The 27528-nt window shown below is 36.3% G+C and overlaps 1 protein-coding gene across 3 annotated transcripts in view; it reads left to right on the top strand.

Moving 5' to 3' along the window:
- Positions 1–27528, top strand: part of GrlHz (Gustatory receptor-like Holozoa) — a 253757-nt gene that overhangs the window by 166154 nt on the left and 60075 nt on the right. For all 3 annotated transcript variants that reach the window (XM_090401540.1, XM_090401539.1, XM_090401538.1), the window contains exon 7: positions 13967–14086. In XM_090401540.1, coding sequence (XP_090257666.1) covers positions 13967–14086 — 120 coding nt within the window. The remainder of the gene's footprint in view (positions 1–13966; positions 14087–27528) is intronic.

Genomic DNA, 27528 nt, shown 5'->3' on the forward strand with positions numbered 1-27528 from the left:
GATCAGATTTTCACTTTACAAAAAATAGTTGAGAAATCATATGAATATAACAAAGATCTGTTATTTAAGATTTGTAGATCTGGAAAAGGCATATGACAAGGTGCCAAGAGAGAAGCTATTCAAAACACTACAGTTATATATTAACACAAAACAGATATTTGGATTATAAGACCATAGGTTTAATACGTATATGTACAAATTTGTCGCCCAGTTTTGCTAGAAAAACTGAATAGCTTTGTCAAGACTAAATGGCGAAAAAACTAATAAATGCAAAAAAAACAGAGGAATACAGTAACGGATTATAACGGTTAGACAACAAAATTGGAAGGCACCGCGTGACATGGTATATGTGAAGCGAGATACTTCAGTCATTATTATAAATATGCGTTACATAGTTTTTGGCATACTGTAGTTCTGCTAAACTTAATGAGTTAATAAGATTTTTCCATATATCCTTTAATATTACTCTTTGGTTTCCATTAAGGTTGTTTCCTGTTCGTAGGACCACTGCAGCTTCTTTAAATATTCGACATCTAGAAATCTTCCTCCATATATGGCATTGAGCTGTTATCCCAATCTATTGCGTGGTTTGAAGTTGAGAAGTCATGCGCCAAACCTTAGGTGTCTGTTCTGTTATGATTAACGTCTCTGACATGTTCCTTCTGTCTAATTTCTAAGCTTCTTGAAGTTTGGCCTATGTAGGATAGTCCACATGTGCAAGGTATGCTGTAAACACCCGCATATTTGTAAAAAGGTACACTGTCTTTAGGGGTATCTTTAAAACTGTCTAGTGGTAGCGGTCGGTTTAAACACCACTCTGATGTTTTAAGGCTTTAAAATTCTAGCTATTTTATTGGAGACTAAACCAACATAGGGTATGACAATGGTTGATACGTTCTGAGTTGTTGCTGGACGTTGTTTTTATAGACCATTTTATTTGATTAAGTTTAGAGGATACCCATTTTGAGATTTGGAGATGTGGGAAAGTTCTGTACGTACGTCTTCATCTGGGACTATGTTGTGGGCTCTGTTTCGTAGCATATGGACGATGCTGCATTTTTGTGTATGATGATGATTTGAAGAATAATGGAGATACTGTCCAGTATCTGTGGGTTTCATATATATAGTACGTTTAATATCTTCATTCTCTAGTCTTTTGACAAGTATATCCAAAAAAGGTAATTGATGATTGCTTTCTAACTCTAAAGTAAATTTGATTTTGTCATGAAAAGAGTTTGAAAAAAGAAAAGGTACACTGTCATTTAGAAAAAAGACAAATGCAGTAAAGCGAGATTACTGCATTTGTCTGCATTTGAGATTACTGAACCATCTGTTCAGTAATCTCAAAAGGTGTAGGCAATATTCTATCATCCCCAAGTTCCTTATCGTCAAAGGATATATTCGGTCAAAACAAGCAAAATGGATCTATCAAAAAACTTCCTTAGCCCTTCTTCAAGAAAGGATCCAGCATATCAGGTATGAATTAAACATAATTGACCTTAACTGCCGAAACAATTTTGATGATATTTCCAACAGTATAGACTAAATTTGAAAAAATTTGTAGAACTTTATAAGAAAAAATACAATTCTAGCTCCCGGAGGATAAAGTGATTTTCAACCTATCAGATTACAGCCTTTCTAAAGAAGAATTTGAAATTCTTAAAAAGGGTTTTAACTTTTCCATTGCTCCTAGCAACATCCCAAAAATGGACTTCATATGTGGTATTGAGAAAGGGCTTTATCCACTCCCGGAGACAATAGCTAATGATATAAGATTCCAAAGTACAATCATCCTTTCGCAGCTAAACCACCAAAACAAAATACTACTCCTCAGATAAAAAGGCAATTTGTAACTTAAGAAGAAACATGGACGTAATAGTTACTAAAGCAGACAAAGGTAACTCCACAGACATTTTGAACACGAAAGATTATATTAGTAAGATCAATAGTTTACTATCTGACCGGTCCACGTACAAAATATTAAATAAAGATCCAACCATGAATAACCATAATGAAACCAATCTTCTGATTCGCAATATGAATGGTTGGCCACAGGAGTTAAAAAGAAAACTAAAATCTTCGCATCCCATAACACCTCACCTTTACGGTGCACCCAAAGTACATAAAGATGATGTTTCACTCCGTCCTATCGTAGATGGCAGATTCTCCCCCACATATCTACTAGTCAAACAGCTCGCCAACTTATTACAAGGAAAAATCAGACAATCAGAGTCTTACATAAGGAACTCTCAACACTTTGTGGAGAAACTTAAGAACGTTAAGCTATCCAAGACAGACATAATGGCTAGTCTTGATGTCGTATCCTTGTTTACAAATGTACCAGTCGAAGAAGTCATAGACATTATAAAAGAGCTCTTTCCTAATGATATCACACAACTGTTCAATCACTGTCTTAAGTCCAATTTCTTTAAAGTCAACAACATCGTATATCAACAATTAGAAGGCCCACCCATGGGCAGTCCCCTGTCACCACCATGTGTGGACTTGTTTATGGAGAAATTAGAAAATGATATTCAAGCTAACATTACTCCAAAACCAACAGTCTGGTGGAGATACGTTGATGATATATTTATTATCTGGAGAGAAAAAGTAGAAAGCTTACATTAGTTCATAGAAAAAATCAACTCTTTTCCTGACAAAATCAAATTTACTTTAGAGTTAGAAAGCAATCATCAATTATCTTTTTTGGATATACTTGTCAAAAGATTAGAGAATGAAGATATTAAACTTACTATATATAAGAACCCCCACAGATACTGGACGACTATTTTCTCAGATTTGGTCCCCAGGATTTGAAGGGGATAAATTAACTGTGTAAAGGGTACAAAGGCAGATAACAGAGATGGTTTCAGGATTGTACCATGTTAGTTATGAGGATCGGCTGAGGGAATGTGAACTGCAGAGTTTGGTGGATAGAAGAAGGAGAGGTGATATGATTGAAACTTTTAAACTGTTGAGAGGTGGTTGCAGGGTTGACACTGGGGAGTTCTTTCACTTGGTTGAACAGCAGGAAGGAGTGATAACAAGAGGCCATCCCTGGAAGTTATAAAAGGAAACTGTTTGCAAGAGGATGAGGAGTCATTTCTTTGCATGGAGGTTAGTTGAACCATGGAAAGCATTGCCTGATGGAGTGGTGAGAGCGAGAACGGTCAATGAGTTTAAGGAGTGGTATGATAGACTTTGTGTTTATCAGGGGGGGGGGGACCTCCCCTCGATGAGTCTTGATAGACTTTGTGTTTCTCAGGAAGGACTTCCCATGATGAATCTTTTGACTCCATGGAGGCCTAAATAATAATAATAATTCTTCAAATGATCATCATACACAAAAATGCAGCATCATCCATATGCTACGAAACAGAGCCCACAACATAGTCACAGACAAAGAAGATGTACGTACAGAACTTTCCCACATCTCCAAATCTCTATCTCAAAATGGGTATCCTCTAAACTTAATCAATAAATGCTCTATAAAAACAACCTCTAGCAACTCAGTACGTAACAACCATTGTCATACCCTATGGTGGTTTAGTCTCCAATAAAATAGCTAGAATTTTAAAGCCTTGTAACATCAGAGTGGTGTTTAAACCGACCGCTACCACTAGACAGTTTTTAAGATCCCCTAAAGACAGTGTACCTTTTTTCAAATATGCAGGTGTTTACAGCATACCTTGTATGTGTGGACTATCCTACATAGACCAAACTTCAAGAAGCTTAGAAATTAGAAGGAACATGTCAGAGACATTAATCATAACAGAACAGACACCTCAGGTTTGGTGCATCACTTCTCAACTTCATTGGGATAACAGCTCAATGCCATATATGGAGGAAGATTACAGATGTTGAATATTTAAAGCCGCAGTGGTCCTATGAACAGGAAACAACCTTAATAGAAACCAAGGAGTAATATTAAAGGTATGGAAAAATCTTATTAACTCATTAAGTTTAGCAGAACTACAGTACATCAAAAACTATGTAACGCATATTTATAATGACTGATGTATCTCGCTTCACGTATACCATGTCATGCAGTGCCTTCCAATTTTGTTGTTTAACCGTTGTAAACCGTTACTGTATTCCTCCGTGTTTTTTTTTTTTTTTTTTTTTTTTTTTTTTTTTTTTTTTTTATTAGTTTTTTCACCGTTTAGTCTTGACAAAGCTATTCAGTTTTACTAGCAAAACTAGTTGAAGAATTTGTACATATGTGTATTAAACCTATGGTCTTATAATCCAAATATCTGTTTTGTGTTAATTATAGTTCATAAAGACCAAATATAACTTTCGATGTGAACAGTTATATATTGTGAATGGGACATTATATTCAGCAATACTTAGTCTTTATTTGAATTGTAAGTCAGCAGTTAGTATTGAAGGAAGTACAAGAAGATGGTTTAATGTTAAATCTGGTGTCAGACAAGGATGTACTTTATCCCCTCTGTTATTCATTATCTATATGAATCACATTATGAAGGAAAGTGGCATTAAACATAATATCAAAATTGGAGATGTTAATGTCAGCTCTTTTGCTTTATGCAGATGATGTTATACTTCTATATAAATCTGCTACAAGTTTGCAAGATTCCCTGACTAAAGTGAATAACTGTTGTAATAGATATGGTATGAAGGTCAGCATTAAAAAAAAAAAAAAAAGACAAAGACAATGAAAATAGGCAGAAACATTGAAAATATCAACTGCATTGTGAACAGAGAACCTATAGAATAAGTAAAGCATTTCAGCTACTTAGGCATGATTTTTAGTGAAGATGGTAAATTAAATATGGAGATAGACAACAGAATCAACAAAGCTGGTATGGTATGGTAGGAAGTTAACTGAATAAACTTATATTGAATAAAAGAGAAATTAGCCAAAATGCTAAATTAGCTGTATACAAGACAATATTCAAGCTAATTTTAACTTATTGATCTGAGAGCTGGGTCAGAAGTAAAACACTTGACCAAAGACTAGAGACCACAGATATGAGAGTCCTGAGAAAGATTAGGAGCATGAACAGATGGCATCAATGGCAATATCATTTTAACAACGAGGATATTAAGAAAGAACTTGAGATTTTCAGCATCCAGGAATGCATTAGCTGAACTAATCTCAGGTGGTATGGTCACTTAAACAGAATGAGAAAAAAAGCAGAACAAGTGTTCTCTGCTAGGTTGGCAGGAAATTTTTTTACTTTTAAAAGATCAGCATTCACTATGGTTTGCATTTGTTCGGCTGTGTCTGTAGAGAAAATTAGTACTGTATCATTTTGCAAAAGTATTCATTTTATGTTTAATTTAAGATTGCAGAAGTTATTGATATAAGTATTAAATAAAATTGGTCCCAAGACGGATCCTTGTGGTACACTGCAGTCTACTGTTTCAGGTGGTATGGTCACTTAAACAGAATGGGAGTAAAAGCAGAACAAGTGTGCTCTGGTAAGTTGGCAGGAAAAAGACCCAGAGAAAGACCAGGATATAGGTGGATTGATACAATAAAAAGTGCCTTTGAAGATAGAAATGTAAGATCTGATAATGTTCTTGAAAGGTAACAGACTGATTTGGAGGAAAATTGTAGATAGGAAGTTAGAATGATGTGATTTTTCATGTAGTACTATCATATCCTGTACATCCCTTGAGGGTATATCAGGATTTTGATGATGATGATGATGATATGCACAGAAATCAGGAAACAGTCACTTAGGAAATTATTATTTTTCTGGACTGAACCAAAGAAAGGCTGAAATAATTATTTTTACATACTTATTTATGTACAAGTTTCAACCTCTTTCAACTATAATCATAGAATCCTCAAAAGGTCTGGAAGAAAACAGGACATTTAATTGATCTCCAACACTGTTTCTCATTGTAAATATGGCCAAAAAGTTATAAATTATTTATAGAAAATTATACATTAATAACTTGTCTATAACAGTGTCAAAAATATGTCAGCTCGCACTCCATGAATGCAAAACAGATGTTAACTCAGAAAACAAAGAGAGCAAGTCATGATAAATGACGAAGTTCAATTGAATTCATTGACACAACAAAAAATCACAGCCACTGATTTCTAGGTGCTATTGTCTCAATGAACATCTTGCCTTGCTTTCTGGGTGGTTTAAAACCACTGGAATGCTAAGAATTTTACCCACTGTGCCATCTATATATCTGTTCAAAAGGTTCAAAGGTCTGTATTTGTGACTGCACACCAGGGCTATTAACATGAATGTGATGCAATGTTTATGCTTTGAAAACTATCTTTTTCATGAAGCATTAATATATTATGTTTATTTTTATTAATCATGTGAAGCCAGGAAACAATTAGAGGAGCCTTTGATAGGAATAAATGCAAATATATGATATCAGTGATACTGCTACTCCATGAGTGCATACTGCACACCCAGAATATATTCCCCTGATACACACACACACTTCAGTCCTCCCATGTTACTGATATACCATAAATTTACAATAAAATATTGTAAATTTATGGTATGTGAATTTATGTAAATTTAAAAAAAAATGCTGAACATGTTGAAACGGAAGCAGAAATAATTAGTGTAGTGTTGTGTGTGTGTGTGTGTGTGTGTGTGTGTGTGTGTGTGTGTGTGTGTGTGTGTGTGTGTGTGTAATTCTATGATAGTATCTTACATAACTGAGAGGGTACTAAGGAAATAAAGATGATTCCATCCAGAAGTATACAGAATCATGTTTTTGTAAAGCATATTTTATACAGGCTGTATCTTCTTCTTTTCAGCTATTTTCTGTCCACTGATGGACGAAGGCCTCCTCCAGTTCTTTCCATCTTTCTCTGTTCTTGGCAGTGGTTGAGCAATTTTCCCCAACAAAATTTGATAATTCATCACTCTACTTTCTTTTAGGGTGTTTATGGCCTCATTTCCTTCTTTTGGGATCCAGTTCATTAGTCTGATGGTCCATTGCTCATCTTCTCTTCTGGATAGATGTCCAGCCCATTTCCATTTTAGTCACTTGTGGTGAAGAATGATGTCAGTGATGTGAGTCTGGCTTCTTATCCAGGTGTTTTGCTTCTTTTAATGTGATGCCTAGCATCAACCTCTCCATTTTTTTTGGAGTTGTTGCTAGTTTATTGCCAGTGCTTTTGTTAGAGACCAAGTTTCACAACCATATGTGATGACTGGAAGTATACACTGGTTAAATATCTTCCTTTTTAAACAGAGTGGGACATCATTCTTTTGAAAAATGCTTTTCAATTTTCTGAATGCGCTCCAGGCAAGTTGAACTCTCCTATTTATTTTCTTTTGAAGTCCACAGTTTAGATCAATGAGAATGACCTAAGCATGTATATGAAGAGACTCTTTCCAAGAAATTGTTTTCTATTATTATGTTTTTGATGTTACAAAATTATTAAACATGATTTTAGTTTTTTCTCTGTTTATTTTTAGACCGACTTTCATGATATAGGTCTTCTATCATTATCTTCTGGAGTGTTTGCAAAAATTATGATATCATCTCTGCATATCTTAGGTGTGGTTAGTTTCTGTTATTAATTTTTATACCAAGATTTTCCCAGTTTATATTATTAAATATTTCTTGAAGGACTGCTGTAAAGATTTTGGGTGATAGAGTCTCATTGTTGGACACCTTTTTTCAATTGATATTTTATTGTTACTCGTGTGAAGTTGGATTGTTGCAGTGTGGTATATTTCCTGGAGGAGATCCATATACTCTTCAGGAACTCCCTGATTTTGGAGTGCTTTGATTATTGCATTAGTTTTGATGGAATCAGATGCTTTTTCATAATCAATAAAGGCTAAATAGAGAGGCAGTTGGTTTTCTTCTGCATTTTTCTATTATTTGTTTTACTGCATGAGTATGATCAATTGTGTTAAAGCCTTTACGGAATCTTGCTTGTTCTACTAGTTTAATTTGAGTCTAGAAGAGAGGTTAACCTGTTTGTTATTACTTTTGTGAGAATTTTATACAGATTAGAGAGAATACTAATTGGTTGATAGTTCTTTACTTCTTCTTTGTCCCCTTTTTTAAATAACAGTATCAGAATAGCAGTTTTCTAGTATCTTCCCCTCTTCTAGGCATAGATTTAGTAAGTTTGTGACATGGTGAATTATGTTGCTTCCTCCCCCATTTAATTAATTCTATGTGAATTAGGTCTTCACCAGGACATTTTTTCATTTTTTTTAATGCTTGTTTTATTTCATCTGAAGTGAATGCTGGAATGAATTCTATACTCGATGGAGTATAGAATTTCCAGCAAAGGTTGGTCGATTGGTAGAGCCTTTGCTACTAATGGCTTGCAAAAAGTTAAGCAAGTCTGTGCATGGTTAGTAGTTGGAAGGGGTGCTGTTAGCACACTCACCTTCGATGAGTCACAACATGGGTCTCCCTGGAGGTGTCACATAATAATAATATCTATTGAAGGATCACTATAGAGTTCTTTATAAAATTCTTCTAGCCTGCTTTGAATTTGTTCTTAGTTCCTTATTGTAGTTCCAGTCTTATCTTTTATTGCAGTTATTTTTGCCAATTGATAAATGTTTTCTTAGTATTTTGTATAATGGCCATTATACAGGCTGTATAATGGCCATTAAATGTTTGCAAACAGCATAAAAAATCCAGAAATTTCTGCATCTTAAAGAAATCAGAAATGGCAGACTTTGTTATAATGCATATCATAAGATACTACAGAAGAGAGGTAACTTTTCCTCTATAGAGCATATTTAAATGCAAATGTATTTTTATGCAGTTAGGTAAGTTTCATCAAAATCAGTTGACTCTTACACTGCTTGCAGAGAAGTCAACAGATTCCCATGGGTAAAGTGCATCATGCCATGTAGAGCGTCACATTTGTGTATCCAGTATAAATTGGAGGAATATGATGCTCCCAAGTCAGTGCAACTGTGTTAGAGTGAAATGGCTGCAAGAAGGGAACTGATGGAGTTTGAAAGAGGCATTATAATAGGATGTCACATTGCATGCCTATCTGTTTCTCAAATTGTTGACAAATTGGGCCATCCTAATGATTCCATACTGAGATGTAAGTGCAGGAAGCCAACTGCAAGTGCTGTTCGGTGGAAAACCCACCACCCGAACATGACTGTAGAATGCTATGAAGAATATTATGTAAAAACCACCATCTGTTGGCCAACACATTAAATACAAAGTTCCGGGCATCGACTGGAACATGAATCTGCTCAGAAACACCCAAAACCAAGGCTCACAACATGGGTTTCCATGGTAAGACTGCAATATGCAGGCTTATTTACACATTACCCAAATCAACACGCAGCATTATCTTTAGTGGTACAAAGAGCATCTACAGTGGGATGTGGAAGCTTGAAAAGCTGTGTTATGGAGTGATGACTCACCCGACATCATGTATGAGCAGATGAATGCTTGTGATGGATGCCCAGAGAACATCTTACCAGAGTGCAAAATCCAACTATGCAATTCAGAGTTGGTGGTGTGATGGTATGGTCCTGTTTTTTTTCAAACCTCTCTTTGTGGTCCCATGAACATTGAACTCCGAGAGATATCTGAACATTCTGGGCGTTTCTACAGACTCACATTGTCTCTTTCAGCAAGAAAATCACCATGTCATACTGCTGCTGCAACTACATGGTTTGTGGACATAAACATTACCACACTTGACTGACCTCTGCAGACCACCCCGATCTCAACCCAATTGAACATCTCTATGATGAACTTGAGCTTCGGGTGAGGTCAAGGTACATCTGTCCCCACAGCAGTCCAGGAACTCATTACATACCTACAGGAAGAATGGTCCAAAATTCTCATTGATTGCTATTGTATACTTGTGGAAAGTATGACCCCCATCCCCCGTGGGATTGCAGTAGTCATCGCAGTGAAATGAGGTCCTACATCTTATTAAGGTGTGTGCAATGGCTGTTTGTTCCTCACACTACGGTGTCTACTGATTTCTTTTGAACTGTTAAGTACACCAAGCAGTGTACTTAATAGTTTCAAACTTTTGGATGTTCCCTCTGTCTAAACATACAAAAATTGTCATCAATGACATTGTTGGCTTAAGTAATTAGGTAAGTTGATTATTGCATAATCAACTTATCATTCGATAAACTATCAAAAGCATTGCAAAATCTTAAGTTTATTACTGTGTATCCATCTCCTTTGTCCAATGAAGCCGTCACCTTATTGTAATAAGTAATTAGATTACTAAAACATGACCTCTCTTTAGCAAATCCATGCTGTCTATTAAAGATAATACCATTGTCGTCAACCCAATTCTGGATACTGGTTCTCACCAGCCTCTGCAACACTTTGCAACACCACAACAACAACTGACACACACACACAGTAATTATTATTATTATTATTACCCTAAGACCCCAGTCATATGTCTTATATATGAGGGACGTCCAGAAAGTAAGTTCCGATTTTAAATATTTTCACTGCAGCGATGTGATCGCAATGGTGCGCATGCATGCTGAGTTTGTTGATTCCTTAGCATGGCATTGGTGCCATTTTCAGACATTCTTGCAGTGCTTACACTTCTTGATGTGTGTTTGTAATGTCTAAGAAAATCGAATCACCCACCGCATGTGAAATTAGGTGTTATCCATTTCTTGAATGCGAGGAATGTTAAAGCAGCTGAAATTCATCGGCAAATTATTGAGGTTTATGGAGAACATGCAATGAGTGATTCAATGGTATGAAGATGGGTAATGAAGGAAGAATAGGTGTGCACGATGATGAATGGAGTGGGTGACCATCTTTAGTGACTGACGATTTGGTGTGTTCAGTTGAAGAGAAGATTCAACAGAATAGGGGATTCACTATGACGTCACTTTCGCTGCAATTCAAAAAGTTTCATATTCATATCTTTATGAAATTGTGTCGGAGAAACTGAATTATCGGAAATTGTGTGCACACTGAGTGCTTAAGTTGCTTACAGAACAAAGCAAAGTGAATCGGCTGGGCAGTGCATTGGAATTCTTGACACGCTACCATGAGGATGGCGATGCTTTCCTGAGCAGACTTGTCACCAGGGAAGAGATTTGGGTGTCGCACACTACCCCTGAATCCAAACAACAGTCCATGGAGGAGGCGCACCTCATCATCAGTCATGATGAAATTGAAGACAACAGTTTCCACTTGGGAAATCATGTGCACTGTGTTTTTGGGACAGACAAGAATTGTAGAACCTTGACCCAAGAAGTCTACCAGCAATGCGAGTACGTACTGCCAAACCCTTAAGAAACTGCATCGTGTGATCCAGAATAAATGACGTGGCATGCTTACGAGGAGTGTTGTTTTGATTCATGATAACGTCCGTCCATACGGCCGGCATAACATAACTTCTCACCATCTTTGGCTGGGAACAATTCCATCATACCCCATATAGTCCTGACCGCTCACCAAGCGACTTTCATCTGCTCAAACATCTGAAATCTTTCCTCGGTGGCCGGCAGTTTCAAGATGACAGCGAGGTCAAAGAAGCAGTCAATACATGGTTTGCATCACAGGCGACAACCTTCTACGACAAAGGTATACAACTCTTGCCACCCCGTTATGATAAGTGCCTGAACATTGGCAGAAATTATGTAGAAAAGTAGTGAAAGATGTCTACTTTAATTTCCAATAAAGTTTTTTTGTAAGTATATTTTTGTTTCTCTGACAGCCCATCAGAACTTACTTTCTGGACGTCCCTTACATATATATATATATGTATATACAGGGTGTTCGGGATAAATTTGACAGTTTCGTAAGGAAAAAGAAAATCTTCTTTGTATCTATTAAATTTAATGAATTGACAAAAAAACATTACAGGCAGAGTTAATTACAATACTATCAACAAGATTTACTCAAAATAACCACCATTAGCATCGATCACAGCTTCAATTCTGCTTCGGAACCTCGAACAAGCTGATGCTACAGTCTCCCTGGGAAGGGCCGCAAAAACTGTTTTAATTTTATCCATTAACTGGGCTTTTGTATTACTGGAAGTGCGATTGGTGTCTTTTTCAACTGCGCCCCATACAAAATAATCCATGGGGTTGAGGTCTGGGGAGTTTGGAGGCCAAACATTTGAACTGGTGACGTCGTAGAAATTTTCAGACAACCATTTTTGACTTTTCCCAGAGGTGTGGCAAGGGGCCGAATCCTGCTGCCATACATACGGCCTACCATTGGCTACCCTTGTTATCCAGGGCTTGACTACAGTTAGCAACTCCACGAACAAAGCCCAAATTCCAATGCCAGGGTTCTTCAACACCTGTTCCTGCAGATTTGCGAGGAATTCTGCTGTACGAACGCAATCAGATCGTCTGCTAGGGATCTTTCTTCTTGCTACATCCTCGTAGTCACCATTGCACTCTAGTTCATGTCTGATTGTTTTTACTGTATTCAGGGAACATTGGGCAGCAGTCGTAATATCCTTATTTTGATGGCGGGCACGAATCATCATGATACAAGTTATTCTCTTCCATGATTCAGGTGGGTTCCAGCTATCCATCCTTTCTGACATCTTGTATATGAATGAAGAAGGGTCCAAACTTTTAAATGAAGAGAAGTGTGTGTTAATACATGTAACTTACGGAAAAATATAATTAATTATAAATATGTCAAATTTATCCCGAACACCCTGTATATATACACCGTATATGTCGGCATATAGAACAACCGACATATAAGACCTAGATAATAGCCTAAAAATAGCCTAAATTTTAAGCTATTTGTAGGTTTTAAGCTTATGTCAGTTGTATAAGATGGCTCTCCAATTTCTTCTTTCTTGTATTAATGCAGCGTTAGGTATTGTTATATCTGTTATTTTTATATCTATGCATATCTGTTATTTTTTTGCATAGCATAGATTTAGTATTTATGTAAATTACCCTAATTAAAATCAATTAGCCCCAATTTTAATTATTTATTAATTTTGCGTTTTTTTTTTAATTTTAGGATTATTAAAATTGTTATCATTTAAAATCATGGAACCAGCAACAAAATGAAGAAAGTATGAAGCTTGATTTAAAATAAGGGTAATTGAAATGGCAAAGCAAACTAATAATTGTGCTGCTGCAAGAAAGTTTGACATAACCAAGAAGATGGTAAGAGAATGGAGAAAGAAAGAAGATATTTAAAAAAAATTGCCAAAGAAAAAATGTGCGATGAAAACGGGGGAATCACCCAATGGCTGCAACTGGAAAATCACGTTGCAGAATGGGTATTCGAACAAATTCAGAATGGTTATCTTGTTTACAAGAAATATGATTAGAGCATATGCACTAAAATGGTAAAAATCATTTAAATGGACTAAAATCATTTAAAAAGTGTGGTATCTCTAATCTTATGGATGGTACGGAAGATGATCTATTGTGGGACACTGATGATGATGAAAATGAAATCAATTCACCGGATTCGAACTGGGATCCATATGATGATCATTTAAACAATGAATCTGAAGACTATTTTCAACAGATGATGAAGAAAATTAACATGAAAATTGAGGTTAATAATTATTTGTTTTTTAAGACTTACATCTATTGTAATATTTTAAATAAATTTATGTAACAAAAAATTAATCTGATTTGTTTATAAACACTGACTATTTTCTTATATAACGATGTATTGTAACTATCTAAATGTTCATCCAAGAAATTAAGCTTCCTTTTTCATACTCACCGTATAAGATGACCTATGATTTTGAGGGGTTTTTCTGTAGTATTTGAATTGTCTTATATGCTGACATATAGAGTATGTATATATATATATATATATATTACTGCATATATTACTGCATATATAAGATACTGCTGTATATCTTATTAACTGTAATAAAAAAGTTCTACTTTCATTATTTATTTATATATTATTTCTGTGAATAAAGTGCCAAAAATGTGCTACATAAAGTTAATTATTTAAGTGTTAATTTTTTATATCAAGTAATTTAAATACATATTATTATTATTATTATTATTAGGTGCTTTTTAGCTGTTGGTTTGTGCTGGCTGTTAGTTTCTCTTGGCGCACAAGTTGCTCATTTAATCAGTGAAGAGAGTGATGTTAAAGGAGGTATCAGCTTTACTTGGTTAACATCTGAGTAAGTAAACTTTTATGCACTTTCATCTCTTTTGTAGTTTGTACTGTTAATTTTCTGTAGTTTTGCTTATACTATATGCATTCTTGAATTCCATTTATTATTGTTTTGAAATATAATTTTTTTTAAGACTTCAGCTCACTAAACCTGTGATTTCAGTCATGTTAAGCACTCTATCCAACTGTCTGTTCACCCAGTCATATCTGTTTACTGAAATACCACCAGTATCACAAAAATTAAATATCACAATAATAAACCTGTTTTTTGTTATTACTTTTGAAGCTTATGGAAATATTTCTGTATTTTCAAAATGAAAAATGGAGAGTTGAGTAAACTAGATGTAAATAAGGCTGTGGGACTTGATAATATATCACCACGTATTCTGAAGGAATGTGCCAGGATGTTAACACCTGCCTTGACATATTTTATTAATACGAGTCTTGCACTTGGTCAAGTTCCTAAAGAGTGGAAGGAGGGCAAGATTGTGCCACTTCATAAAGGAGGTGATCGAACTCAAGCATCAAACTATAGGCCTATCTGTGTGTCAGGTGTTGTGGTTAAGTTGTTGGAGAAGCTTGTGAGAACTAGGATCCAGAGTTGGGTTGACAACAATGGTATTTTCTTTGATGGAGAGCATGGATTTGCTAAACGGAGGTCATGTTTTAGTAATCTACTTACTTATTACAATAAAGTGACTGCTTCCTTGTACAGAGGAGAAAGATACACAGTAATATACTTGGATTTCGCAAAGGCTTTTGATAGAGTACCTCATGATAAGTTGACAGTCAAACTAGAGCAGATGGGGTTGAATATTAAATTAGTGCATTGGATTGGAGACTGGCTATCTGATAGGTATCAACAAGTTGTGTATGGGGGAGCGATATCCAGGAAAAGGAAAGTCACTAGTGGTGTACCTCATGGGTCTGTTTTAGGGCTATTACTGTTTAACTTGTATATTAATGATATTGGTGAAGATTTGGATGGAGATATTCAGTAGTTTGCAGATGATGCAAAGTTGGGACGAACTATAAAGAGTAGTGAAGACGTTGTGGCCTTACAAGAAGACTTAAATAAATTGAGTGATTGGGCACGGAAATGGGGATGTGAGTTCAATGTTGCAAAATGTAAGGTTTTAAAATTTGGAAAACAAAGATGGGACGCAGAATTTATGCTTGGTGAGAATATATTGTTGGAGGTAGAGGAAATAAGAGATATCTGGAGGTGATAGTGGATAAGGATCTAAAGTTTAGGGGACGCATCGCCAAAATTGTGAAGACAACACAATGGCTTCTGGGAATGATGCGGAGGACACTGACATGTAGAAGTAGGGAGATTCTTGTTCTGTTGTATAAAGCTTTGATTAGGCCACACATGGACTATTGTGCCCAGATTTGGTCACCGGGTTTTCAGAAGGGTGAAGAGATGTTGGAAAGAGTCCAAAGGTGACTGACTAAGGTAGTTTCTGACCTCTGGAATGTCGAGTATGAGGAAAGATTGAGAAGATGTAATTTGCAGAGTCTGGTGGACAGGAGGAAGAGGGGAGATATGATAGAGACCTACAAGTTGGTAAGGGGTTGTTATAGGATCAATGGTGGAGAAGTTGTACAGCGAATAGTGGGAGATCCAGGGAGAACCAGAGGTCATCCCTGGAAACTGTATAAAGAGGGTGTGAGTAGGGGAGTGAGAGGCAGGTTTTTTTCGTGCAGAGTTGTGAATGATTGGAATGCCTTGCCTGAGAGTTTGGTGTCTGCAAGGAGTTTGTGTGTTTAATACACGGTATGATGATATGTGTGTGTGATAAAAGGACCTCCCAGATGAGTCTTTGACTCCATGAGGTCTTGGGGTAATAATAATAATAAATATAGAACTATTTCTTTCAATTTTCACATGCTCTTACTCATATTGTTAAAAGTAATCACACAAAAGAACCATCAGTTATACAGTCATTTCCTGTTGTATCAGAAAATGATTGCACTGATAAAATTATTTTGGTACTATTCTGTTAACAGTTTTATTCCAAATTACCATATCATGAGGTCTCTTATTTGATCACTCTTAGCATCCTGACTTCTATAATTTCCTAACTGAATCATCTCATTCATATACAGTGAGTATATGTTTAACTGATTAATTGGGACCAGACAACATCACAGTAAGAAAATTTCACAGTTTCACAGTGGGGGGGGGGGGGTCCATTTTTTCACCAATAAAATAATCTAATTGTGGCTGTTATCATAATATAGTAAGTATAGGTTGTTATTATTCTTATTATTAACAGTGTTTGCCTCCCACAATTAGTCTTTAGACTCACTATGGGAGGCAAAAACTGTACACACAAAACTGTTCAAATCGTGCTTTAAACTGTATCTGCATTCACCACAATGTCTCAGTTAAATGTCTCAATCATATCCCCTCTCTTCCTTCTATTCACAGGGTTTTGTGAACTGCATTCCATCATATCTCAAATCTGTCCTCACATCCCAAAGACCACTTCTGACCAGTCAGTCTTCTCTGAACCCCTTACAAACATATCCTCATCACCATGAAAACCAGGAAACAAAATCTGTGCACAATAATCCATATAAGGCCTGATTGAGGCCTTGGAACTAGAAACTTTTTATTTCTGCAAGTTAACGTCCTCCACATCATTGCCATAATATGATGTGATGTCTTCACAACTTGTGCAATGAGACCTCTGAATTTCAGATTCTTGTCCATTACCACTCCAAAGTCTCTTATCTCCTAAACTCCCTCCAGAATTTCTCTGCCAAGTGTATACTTTGCATCCCATTGTTGCCTACCAAATTTCAGAACCTTACACTTGGTTAACACTGATTTGACAGTTCCATACTCTTGCCCACTTGTACAATCTATTCAAGTCCTCCTGTAAGTCCACAGCATCTGCTTGATTCCTCATCACTCTCCCAGCTGCAAACGGTTATATATCATCAATTAAACCTATCCCAATATCATTGTATACAGATTAAGTAACAATGGTCCCAAAACTGACCCTTGTGGCACACCACTAGTGACTTTCCTCTTTCGAGATCATGCCCTGTAGATACAAAAGATAGACTAGATAGACAAGTCAGTTGAATATGTGAATGACTATCAGATAGGTATCAGCAATCAACTTGCTGTTACCTATGTGAATATTCATTCACATATTCAACTGACTAGTCTATCACCTGATCTCATCTGCTTCAGTTTAGTGACCAACTTGTGGTGTGGCAATCTATCAAAGCCTTTGCAAAATCTATGCATCTCTCTTGTCCAATACATTTGTCACCTTCTTATAGTGCATAAGCAAGTTTGTAAAACATGACATCCCTTTAACAAACCCATTATGACAAGCACAAAGAATATCACTGTTATCAACCTACTTTTGTATCTTGTTTCTCACCAACCTCTCCAGTAACTTAATTACAACTCCATATATATATACAGATCAGCCAATTTGTTGCCTTAGCCTTATATAAAATCATTTAAAGTGGAACACTTTTACCTTTCTTCAATTCCTTTGAGACTTGTACTGTTGCAAGACTTGTTAAACAGGTAGGCCAAGGCTGATGCTAACTTTCTGGAACATTCCCTCAAAACACATAGTGATATGTCATCTAGTCTTAATGTCACCTATTGTGTTATTGACATCTAGCTTGCTCTTCTCTCATTTCATTCCCTACACTTGAACTTCTGATTTCACACCGAGAATGAAACACTTTGATGAACTGCCCACTGAACACCTCAACAATGTCCTCTGCAGCAGTCACCAATCTTCCACTTTTATCCATTAACAGCATCTTACCATAATCATTCTTAATAAGCAGTATGTATTTATTCCTTACCATTCAATTCCTTGTTCCCTTCTATAGCTCCAAGTTGTCTCCTAAGCTTGTCATAATCACCAGCCTTATACTTCCACATATACCCTTTCCTCACAAAACTCTTCATATGGCTGGCCACAACCCATGTGATCACTTCATGATAGTGTATAGAGTGAAGTGTGAAACTCCACCCACAATTACATCCTCTGATGCAATAATCAGATTGCCTGCCCTCCTTTACATGCTGTCTGGTATGATGAGAGAACTCAAGAACTCAAGTAATTCATTTCTTTATTCCCAAATGCTATCCCTTCATTCTAGTCTATACTGCCATAATTAAAATCACTCATAATAATCACCCTTTCCTTGTTCACTGACCGAAATTGCTTATACATTTCTTCACCACACTCCATTCCCTGGCCTATAGCAACATCCAACTAAATATCTCTTCCTGTCAGTTTCCACCTCACACCACACTGCCTCAAAATCGGTGCCACTATTTTCCTCTTTCATGTCTACTTTATATGGACATAATTCTCCTGCTATCATCAGCAGCACTCTCCCTCCCTTCTTGTCCTTTATATCCTTGCAAAAGACACTGTACCCTTCCATTTCTATTCTCATTAAGACACCATCTTCGTGTAACCATGTTTCAATTATTCCAATGATTTTTGGGGTGAATAAACTCAATCAGTGAAAGAATTTCTTTCATCTTCCTAATTTCTGATACTCCTGGCATTTGTAAATCCTACCCTGAGCCACTTGTTGGTTGTGATTTTCTCACCACACCTGCCCTTGCCCAGTCACTTTTATTAGCACTTACCACACATATCTGCACAGCCTCAACTACCCAACTTGCATCCTGATCTATTCCATTCAATGCTGATCATCCCCATACATTCACTTCTATTCCCAATACCAACTCTCTACCCGACTCTCCCTGTTTCTTTTGCATTCCTGTCCTCTCTTCATCTCTCACACTATTACTATTTCCATTACCAAGCACTTCAGTCTTATCTGTTTCACTCTCCTAATCTTTTATTTCAGGTTCAGCTCTTCCTTCAGATCTCATGCTTTCATCACACACTTCTCTTCCATCTAGCAATAGTTTCTCCAGTTCATTCACTGTCTGTGCGGTTAGCCGAGTGGTTGCACGCTCTGCAACCATATGCCTGGGAAAGGAGTGTCCTGCGTTCGATTCTTGTCACCGATATGAGGAGCTAAGGATCTTTCTCAGACATAGCCAAGTTAGCCAGTCTTGGATGTGGACTACAGGGTTTATCTTGGGTTTTTCATCCCTCAAAGCAGGCAAACCGGTCTTAAGAACACAACACTTCACAGACAATTACACATGGTTGAGCATGGGGGTAACGACCCCCACCTTGTAATGAGTTATGAAACCCAAAAATCAGAGGCCAAGGCCCTACATGGGGCTGTAGTGCCAAAGATGAAAAAGTTCACTCACTACGAAGCCATTCAAATGCTCTGTAATGAGTGAGAATCAAGAATGGAATTATACATCACATCTGCATAATTCCATTCTTTCTTCAAATACATGGCCTACACGTCCATGAGCTGCACTCCCTTCTCCTCACACAGCTCTGCCAGCATACCATTCATGATTCTTGCTCTCAACACACTGACAATCTTGCACAATATACTATTATCTTTCACTCTCCTTGGTAACCTCCTGATATCCACCCTTACATTCTCCTTAGTTTACTTAAGTCATTTGTCTCCACAACCACCACTAATTTTCTTGCTCATTTCTTTCTCATGTTCAAATCATGAATTATCTTGCTCATTCTCCTTTCTGAAAAGCAGACCTTATGGAATCCCCCATTAACCAATCCTGGATATCCATACACTGTTATTCTCAAATCACTCATCATCTCTTTTACCCGTTTTTATTTCATGCTATTCTTTTGCACACTTTCATTTGTTTTCCCTATACATCTAATATCACTCCTCATATTCCTTTTTTCATTTTGAAAAAGTCTTTCTTCAAATCTTATTCTGGCATTTTTGATCTCTGTCACTTCCATAGTTTTGTTACCTCTTGTTCTGCTTTACCCTACTTCCAATTTCTCATTCATACTTACTTTTGCTTCTTTATTCTTGCATTCTTTTATTTACACTAACTTTCATTCCTTCAGTCTGTTTTGCATTCGTTAACTCATAGTGTAACAAAATATCTCACTTTCTACAAATCCATACTTTCTCTCATCTCCTGTTCAGTCCCTCCACAAACGCATCTTTCACATTTTGCAACACATAAGTGTTGCACTCACGACATGCAACAGTTTTTGAAAAATCTACTTCATTAACGGTATTTGATATTCATGCCGCTCATGGCCTTATCCCATTGACTTCATATGTACCATATTGTTACGTTCAAGGCAAGATTCCAAAATTCAATTTAAAAAAAAATTAGTAACAAATTCAAAGGCCAATAATCATGCAGACACACTAAGTTATAAAAAAATAAATGATAGTATACTAAAATGCAAACAACATTGCCAGTTATTACATAAAATAACACTTATCTCTGGAGATCTTTACCAACATTAAGCACTTCACGGTCCTTTAGCTACTATAATGTTATACGAAAGAAACTATAAGTAAGAAAAAGATAAATAAAGAAAATGTTTTTGTGACCTTTCCTGCTTCAAGAAAATATATATGTTAAGCACATCTGTAAATTATACTTTAAATTTAAAAAAAATCATTTAAATTTTTTGTTTAAAAATAATCATTTAAACAAAAAATTTTAATGAAAAATACTTTTTTTTTAATTCCACTCAAAAAATGAAATTCAGTTAACAACAAAAAAAATCCATTATATCTTAATAACAAGTTCTTGAAAATTATAACAAAAAATTTAAATAAAAAAAAAACATTTTCTTTGACAGCCTCTTCTAAAACAAAATATATCTCCATATTTGGAATCCACAATTCATTCAACAAGTGGTGCCACACATTCAGTGAGCAACAGTGAGAGAAAGTCAGTTTATTCAATGAAGTTCTCATTTTCATGGTTTCTTGATGGTTAGAATCATCCCACTTACTTTTGGAGGAAGAAAGCTAGGGAACTTTGGCATGAGACAAACATTAAAAAAAAATTTTTACATTCCTGATGTGGAGGGTGAGGAATAGATTCTTGATATTCATCTGAAGGTAGGATGAGTTGGTCATGTTATTCTTAAAGAATGTTTTCACCCGACATCTTTTAGGATAAACTATAAAGTTTATAAAGCTACAACTGTAATACTCGATATGAGAATGAATTCCTAAACAGCCTTATACTCTCTCATGATCAGGATTTTGTAACGACATTGACTTCAGTTTGTCTACTTCAACAATTTCCTTTAGATTCTGTGTGAATTCCTCTGTAAGAAACAAAGTAAGAAACATAAACACCTATTAACATATACCAGCTGTCCTTATACATTCAACAAGTGAATATCATTTTGTGAAAAATTACCCTACTTCATGCTAAAGGGTTTTGAAGAATTTGCAGGATCCCAAAATCAAATTCCATTTAGGTACTAGTTGAAACAGCTTGTCAGAAACATTCAAAGCAGCTCCTTCATGCAGTGTCTGTTGAGGAGGGATTCTGCTTACAGTAACAACCATAAAACATTAAGCTTTTCCAGAAGAATGGGATCTCCTCAGTGTTTCATACAATGAGATCTGCTCTGAATTGAAAGATCAAGAAGTGACAGCCGTAAGACAAATCCTGAAATGTAGGAATGGTAATCTTGTACTAACCAGGAATGTCATCCTTATTTAACAGGTCGTAATCTTCAACATTGCTGAAAGCAGGCTATTTCACCATCTTAGCTATGCTATCAGGCTCTGCATCCCAAATATTTTGAAATGCTTCAAGTTTCAAAAATATACTCATGTTCAAATTGCATTATGTTGACAGTAAAGAACATGAAATGAAGGGGTGCATAAGCAAAACACATAAATGCATGAACTGTGAGGAAGAAACATCCACCTTACTCCTAAACATGTGAATGGTTAATGGATAAAGATATGCAAAAGATGAAAAAACAGAGTATAATAAATAGTCCATATTAGGAAGTCAAGAGATAGTTTGCCACAACATCTTCACTGCTATCAACATAACAGTATGTTCACCAACCATCTTTTCATTGTTTAAGTGGGAAATAGGAAATATTTTCCTGTGGTATGTGGGTAATAATGTATACCAATATGGATATCATAATGGAAAATAGATCAGACTGACTAGAATACATTGTTATCATTAGCAGAATTTGATTCTGCAATCAGCCAGCTCTTTGCCTATCAGGTAGAGCAAAGCAATGAATTATATTATAGGGTTTATAAATTGCTACAACTTCAGTACTCAAATCATTCAGTTTCCACCTTCTCAAAACCATGGTGGAATTCAAATAAGAATGGCAGTCAAGAATATTCTAAACAATGAAACTTAACTGCTTTTAAATGTGGCTGCACTCAAGCATATCACATCTGCTAGGGCCAAAAAGACATGTGGATTCATTGCATATTTTCTTTAACAAAATCAACCAACACCAAAGCATATTGTTGCAGACAAAATTGAAAAAGTGAAGGACACTATACAACCCATGCACTTTTGATCCTAGAACACAGATGCACAATGGCAGATACTCTCAGTGAAAGTTTTGCAAAAACATTGGCAACCTTAGTTCTGCAGGTTCCTATTCCTAAAGAGCAAAGCAGAAAAAAAAGATCCAGTTTGTTTTCTTCAAACAGATCCCCACGATGATTCTGATCATGGGAGGGAGGGAAAAAAAAAAGGCAGAGTAAATGATCTCTGAAATGGATCATCTCTTCAGCCTCTACAACAGTATCTTCTGTGAGAACAAATTTCTGGATACCAGGCAAAGGGCAATTATTATTGCCTTTCCAAAACCCAGCAAGGATCCATAAATTACAGAAATTATCTCCTGATACATCTGATTAGTTGCTTGTGCAAGATTTTGTAAATAATGGTTAATTCTCATTTTGTATGGTTTCTGAAAGATATCTTGAAGCCTTTTATTTTGCATTATAGCATCTAGTTTGAAACATTCATTAAACTTGCTTTCCTAAAAGAAAAGTGCATAGTGAAAAATGAAAATGCATGGTATTAGTTTTTTTTTTTCATGTCATATGCTTTTTCATGAAAAAATATAAAACACCTTGGAAGTTAGGTATACTAAAAGACAAACATGTCTTCATTCTTACAGAGAACATCCCCTTCATTAAAAAAAGTATATATATTTAACAACTCAAAACCTTTAAAACCTTGATTCTTTCTCTAATAGGAGGAACTCCCATGGTTTTTTGCATCGAATGTCATGCTGTTTATTTGCCATCAAAGCAAACTCAAAAACAGAGCACCTTTCTTCTACCAGAAGCAATGCCCTCTACATTGATGGCTTTACTATCTTTTGTCGAGAGCATCCATAGCTCGGTCGGTATAGACAAGCCCTTTGGTCAGTAAGATATGGGTTCAATTCCTGTGAGTGGCACGAGGAACCTTTATCTGGTCTCTTTTGACGAAAGGTGAGTTAGCCAGTCTCATACAGAGGTAGGGTCCCCCCTCCACTCTGAAACTCGGGTTTTTCATACCCCCAGAACAGGCAAACCGGCCCTGTGAACACATGCATCTACAGCCATAGGACACACCGGGAGGCATAAGGCTAACTACCTTATCCTCAGGACGGGTATGGTTTGGAAGGGTTAAGGACAGCTCCATAACAGGCTACTAGGCCTGTTGTAATCACTGTTGTAATCTCAGCTGTGGGTAAAAAGGAAGAAGAAGACTATCTTTTGTCATTCATGTAACATAAGGATTATTCAATGACAGTTAAAGCAAGCCCTTGACCATCTTTCTTCCAGGGCACTTTCCATTAGGTTTAAGTCTTCAACAAAAACGTTTTCACCTCAACCCACAGTTGAGATTACGGCAGTGATTCCAGTTATAGAAGAGACAATTATTGGGATTCATGTTCAATAAAAAAGAATTTTAATTTCTACTTCACATATGCAAACTGAGAAATCTGTGCAGATGAGCATCTAACATCCTTCACACCCTGTCTTACACCTCTTGGAATGCAGACTATAACTACTCTTTTTGCTCCTTCTTTACTGTACACTTATCTGGTGAAAACTAGATTACAGTTCTCAGGTTTATATCTCTGCCAGAAAAGTACTCTTTGATGATTAGATCCTGTCCATCATCAGGCAATCAGAATTGCAACTCATGTTGCAGTTCCTAGTCTTTATTTCAAAGTGAATGAACCAGGAATATGTCAACCCACTGCTGTTTCAATGTCAGCAGCTATTCTCTACAGGCAATGAGATCTGATATATACGTGCACACACACACACACACAACACATCCAGTGCTCTGTGTATCTCCCTCCCCCTCTCTCTCAGATCCAACATTTATTACATCACATAAGAAGACTGTCAGGAAGTTTTGTTGGATCCCAAGCCAGAATGTTTTTGCTGGAATCAAGCGAAATGAAGCTGCAAATACTACAGTTAGGGTAGCTCATCCCTTAAAGCATCTCTGTCTGCCTTTCCCTTATGCTGATTACAGGCAGATCATTAAACAAAACTATTACCCCAGTGACAGTCATCATTATGGAACAGAAAGAGATTAATAACAAGTGGCACCAGATAAACATCCTCCCAGAAAGAGTTTTTCATTCTGCAAAACAGGCAGACTGACTAAAAAATAGATGTAGTTACAGACTCTATACCCTGTCCTCATTGTTTAGTTGATTTTGATTTGGCCATATTTTCAAATAAGAATATATATGAATATATATATAGTTAAAGCTTTGAAATCAAACTGTCACAGTCTGTGCAAGGGGTCATAGAGAAGTTCATGCTCAACTTTGTATTGATCATATTATGTAATACACTCCCTGTTGACAGATAATGAATATGTGCTTGTCTGTGTGAGCATTTTGGATCCAGTTTAATCATTTGTCACATTTTAATAGACTATCTTCATTTTTTTAATGTTACAGTATCATTTTACTGGTTTTAGCAGTCTGCCCTAACCTTATGCACTTATACAGATTTTGTATGATGTATTGAATATATTCTATTGTTTGCATTTAAATTTCTTCATGAAAATAATATGTATTATTGCATACAGAAAGATTTTAAACCAGTATTATACAGATTATTTACTTTATATGTTTTAGAAATTTGTTTATATATATATGTACACAAAAGTTTTCATTTTGTTTTTCAGTATGCTTATGCACTCACCATTTATATTATAGTCATAGATGCTGATATCAGCAATCAACAGCCTCCAGAAGAACTTGGTGTCTTTTTACACTCATCACACTGCTTCTCATCTGCACAAAACTGTCCTCAAAATTTTTGATGCTACCTAGAGAAGGACATTCCGCTTAATAAAACCCTACTCTTCTCTTTCCTTTTCTCCCTAAGATTCACTCCAATCACTTTCTCTTAGAGCTCTTTCTGCTCTCTTCTATAGGTATGCTCATGAGCATTCCACTGAGCTAACTATTTATCATGGCTCCACTTTTCTCAAAGCATGTAAAAACAAACAACTGATGGTCAGTATCAGTTTATTATTCAACTTCAAATTCATTGAAACAACTTTTAATCCTACTCTTTCATTCCATCTACTGTTTTTCTTCAGAATAGCCTTCCTTATGATTTTTCCTGAAGACTACAACCTCCAAATATTCATGAAACGCATTAACAGCCTCCTGCTCTTTTACCTCTTGTTCATACATGGGATGGCACTATTATTATTATTATTATTATCATCATCATCCGAGGCCTCCAGGGAGTCAAGGACTTATCGAGGAAGGCTAGACATCACCCAAACCAGCTGTCATACCTTCCCTTAAACTCTTTCAGCACGTGCTACTTCTAAATTCAAACTATTCCACTCGATCACTGCTCTTTGAGAGAAAAACCTAGCTCTTATCCCTTTCTTGACTGCAAACAAACTTAACTTCCATGGATGTTGTCGTGTTCTCTCCACACTTTCCTTATAACAAAAAATTTTATAGAGGATATCTTATAATACTATTCAGAAGTTTATAGATCTCTATCATATCACCCCTAATTTTTCTGTTAACCGGAGTTTCTAATCCACATACTTGCAATCTGTCCTCATAATCTGAATCCCATAATCCTGATATAATCTTTATAACTCTTCTTTGCCATTTCCATAGCTTCTTTATCCCCTTGGAACCTGGGAGACCAAATATCTGCACAGTAGTCCAGGTACAGTCTTATCATGGCTTTATAAAGAAGTAACTATTCATCTTGACTTTCTTATCCTTACATGTCAAGTTTGTTTCAACATCATAATTATCCTCTGAGTTGTATTTGCAATTTTTGCTATGTGACCTTTGAACTTCAAATTCCTATCCACCATTATTATTATTATTACCCAAGACCCCATGGAATCAAAGATACATCTAGGAGGTCCTTTTATCAAACACACAGCTCATCATACCGTGCTTAAAACACACTCAAATTATCTGCAGACACCACACTCTCAGGCAAGGCATTCCAATCATTCACAACTCTGCATGAAAAAACCTGCTTCTCACTCCCCTACTCACACCCTCTTTATACAGTTTCCAAGGATGCTCTGGTTCTTCCCTGATCTCCCACTATTTTCTGTAGAACCTCTCCAGCATTGATCCTATAACAACACCTTAATAACTTGTAGATCTATATCATATCTCCCCCCTCTTCCTCCTGTCCACCAGACTCTGCAAGTTGCATCTTCTCAATCTTTCGTCATACTTGACATTCCAGGGGTTAGAAACTACCTTAGTCAGTCACCTTTGGACCCTTTCCAACATCTCTTCATCCTTCTGAAAATCAGGTGACAAAATCTGGGCACAATAGTCCATGTGTGGCCTAATCAAAGCCTTATACATTGGAACAAGAACCTCCCTACTTCTACAAGTCAGTGTCCTCTGCATTATTCCCAGAGGCCTTTGTGTTGTCTTCACAATTTTTGTTATGTGTCCCCCTAAATTTCAGATCCTTATCCATTATCACTCCCAGATCTCTTATTTCCTCCACCTCCGACAATATATCCTCACCAAGCATAAATTCTGCATCACGTTTTTGTTTTCCAAATTTTAAAACCTTACATTTTGCAATATTGAACTCGCATTCCCATGCCCGATCACTCAATTTATTTAAGTCTTCTTGTAAGGCCACAGCATCATCTCTACTCTTCATGGTTGGTCCCCAACTTTGAATCATCTGCAAACTACTGAATATCTCCATCCAAATCTTCACCAATATCATTAATATACAAGTTAAACAGCAATGGCCCTAAAACAGACCCTTGAGGCACACCACTAGTAACTTTCCTTTTCCTGGATATCGCTTCCCCCCCCCCATACACAACTTGTTGATACCTATCAGCTAGCCAGTCTACAATCCAATGCACCAATCTAATATCCAACCACATCCACTCCAGTTTGACTATCAACTTATCATGCAGTAATCTATCAAAAGTCTTTGCAAAATAAAAGTATATTACTGTGTATCCTTCTCCTCTGTCCATGAAAGCAGTCATCTTATTGCAATAAGTAA

The sequence above is a fragment of the Typopeltis vanoorti genome, chromosome 12, assembly GCF_054136105.1.
Source record: "Typopeltis vanoorti isolate ZY-2024b chromosome 12, IOZ_Tvanoo_1.0, whole genome shotgun sequence".
In the NCBI taxonomy this organism is placed as follows: domain Eukaryota; kingdom Metazoa; phylum Arthropoda; class Arachnida; order Uropygi; family Thelyphonidae; genus Typopeltis; species Typopeltis vanoorti.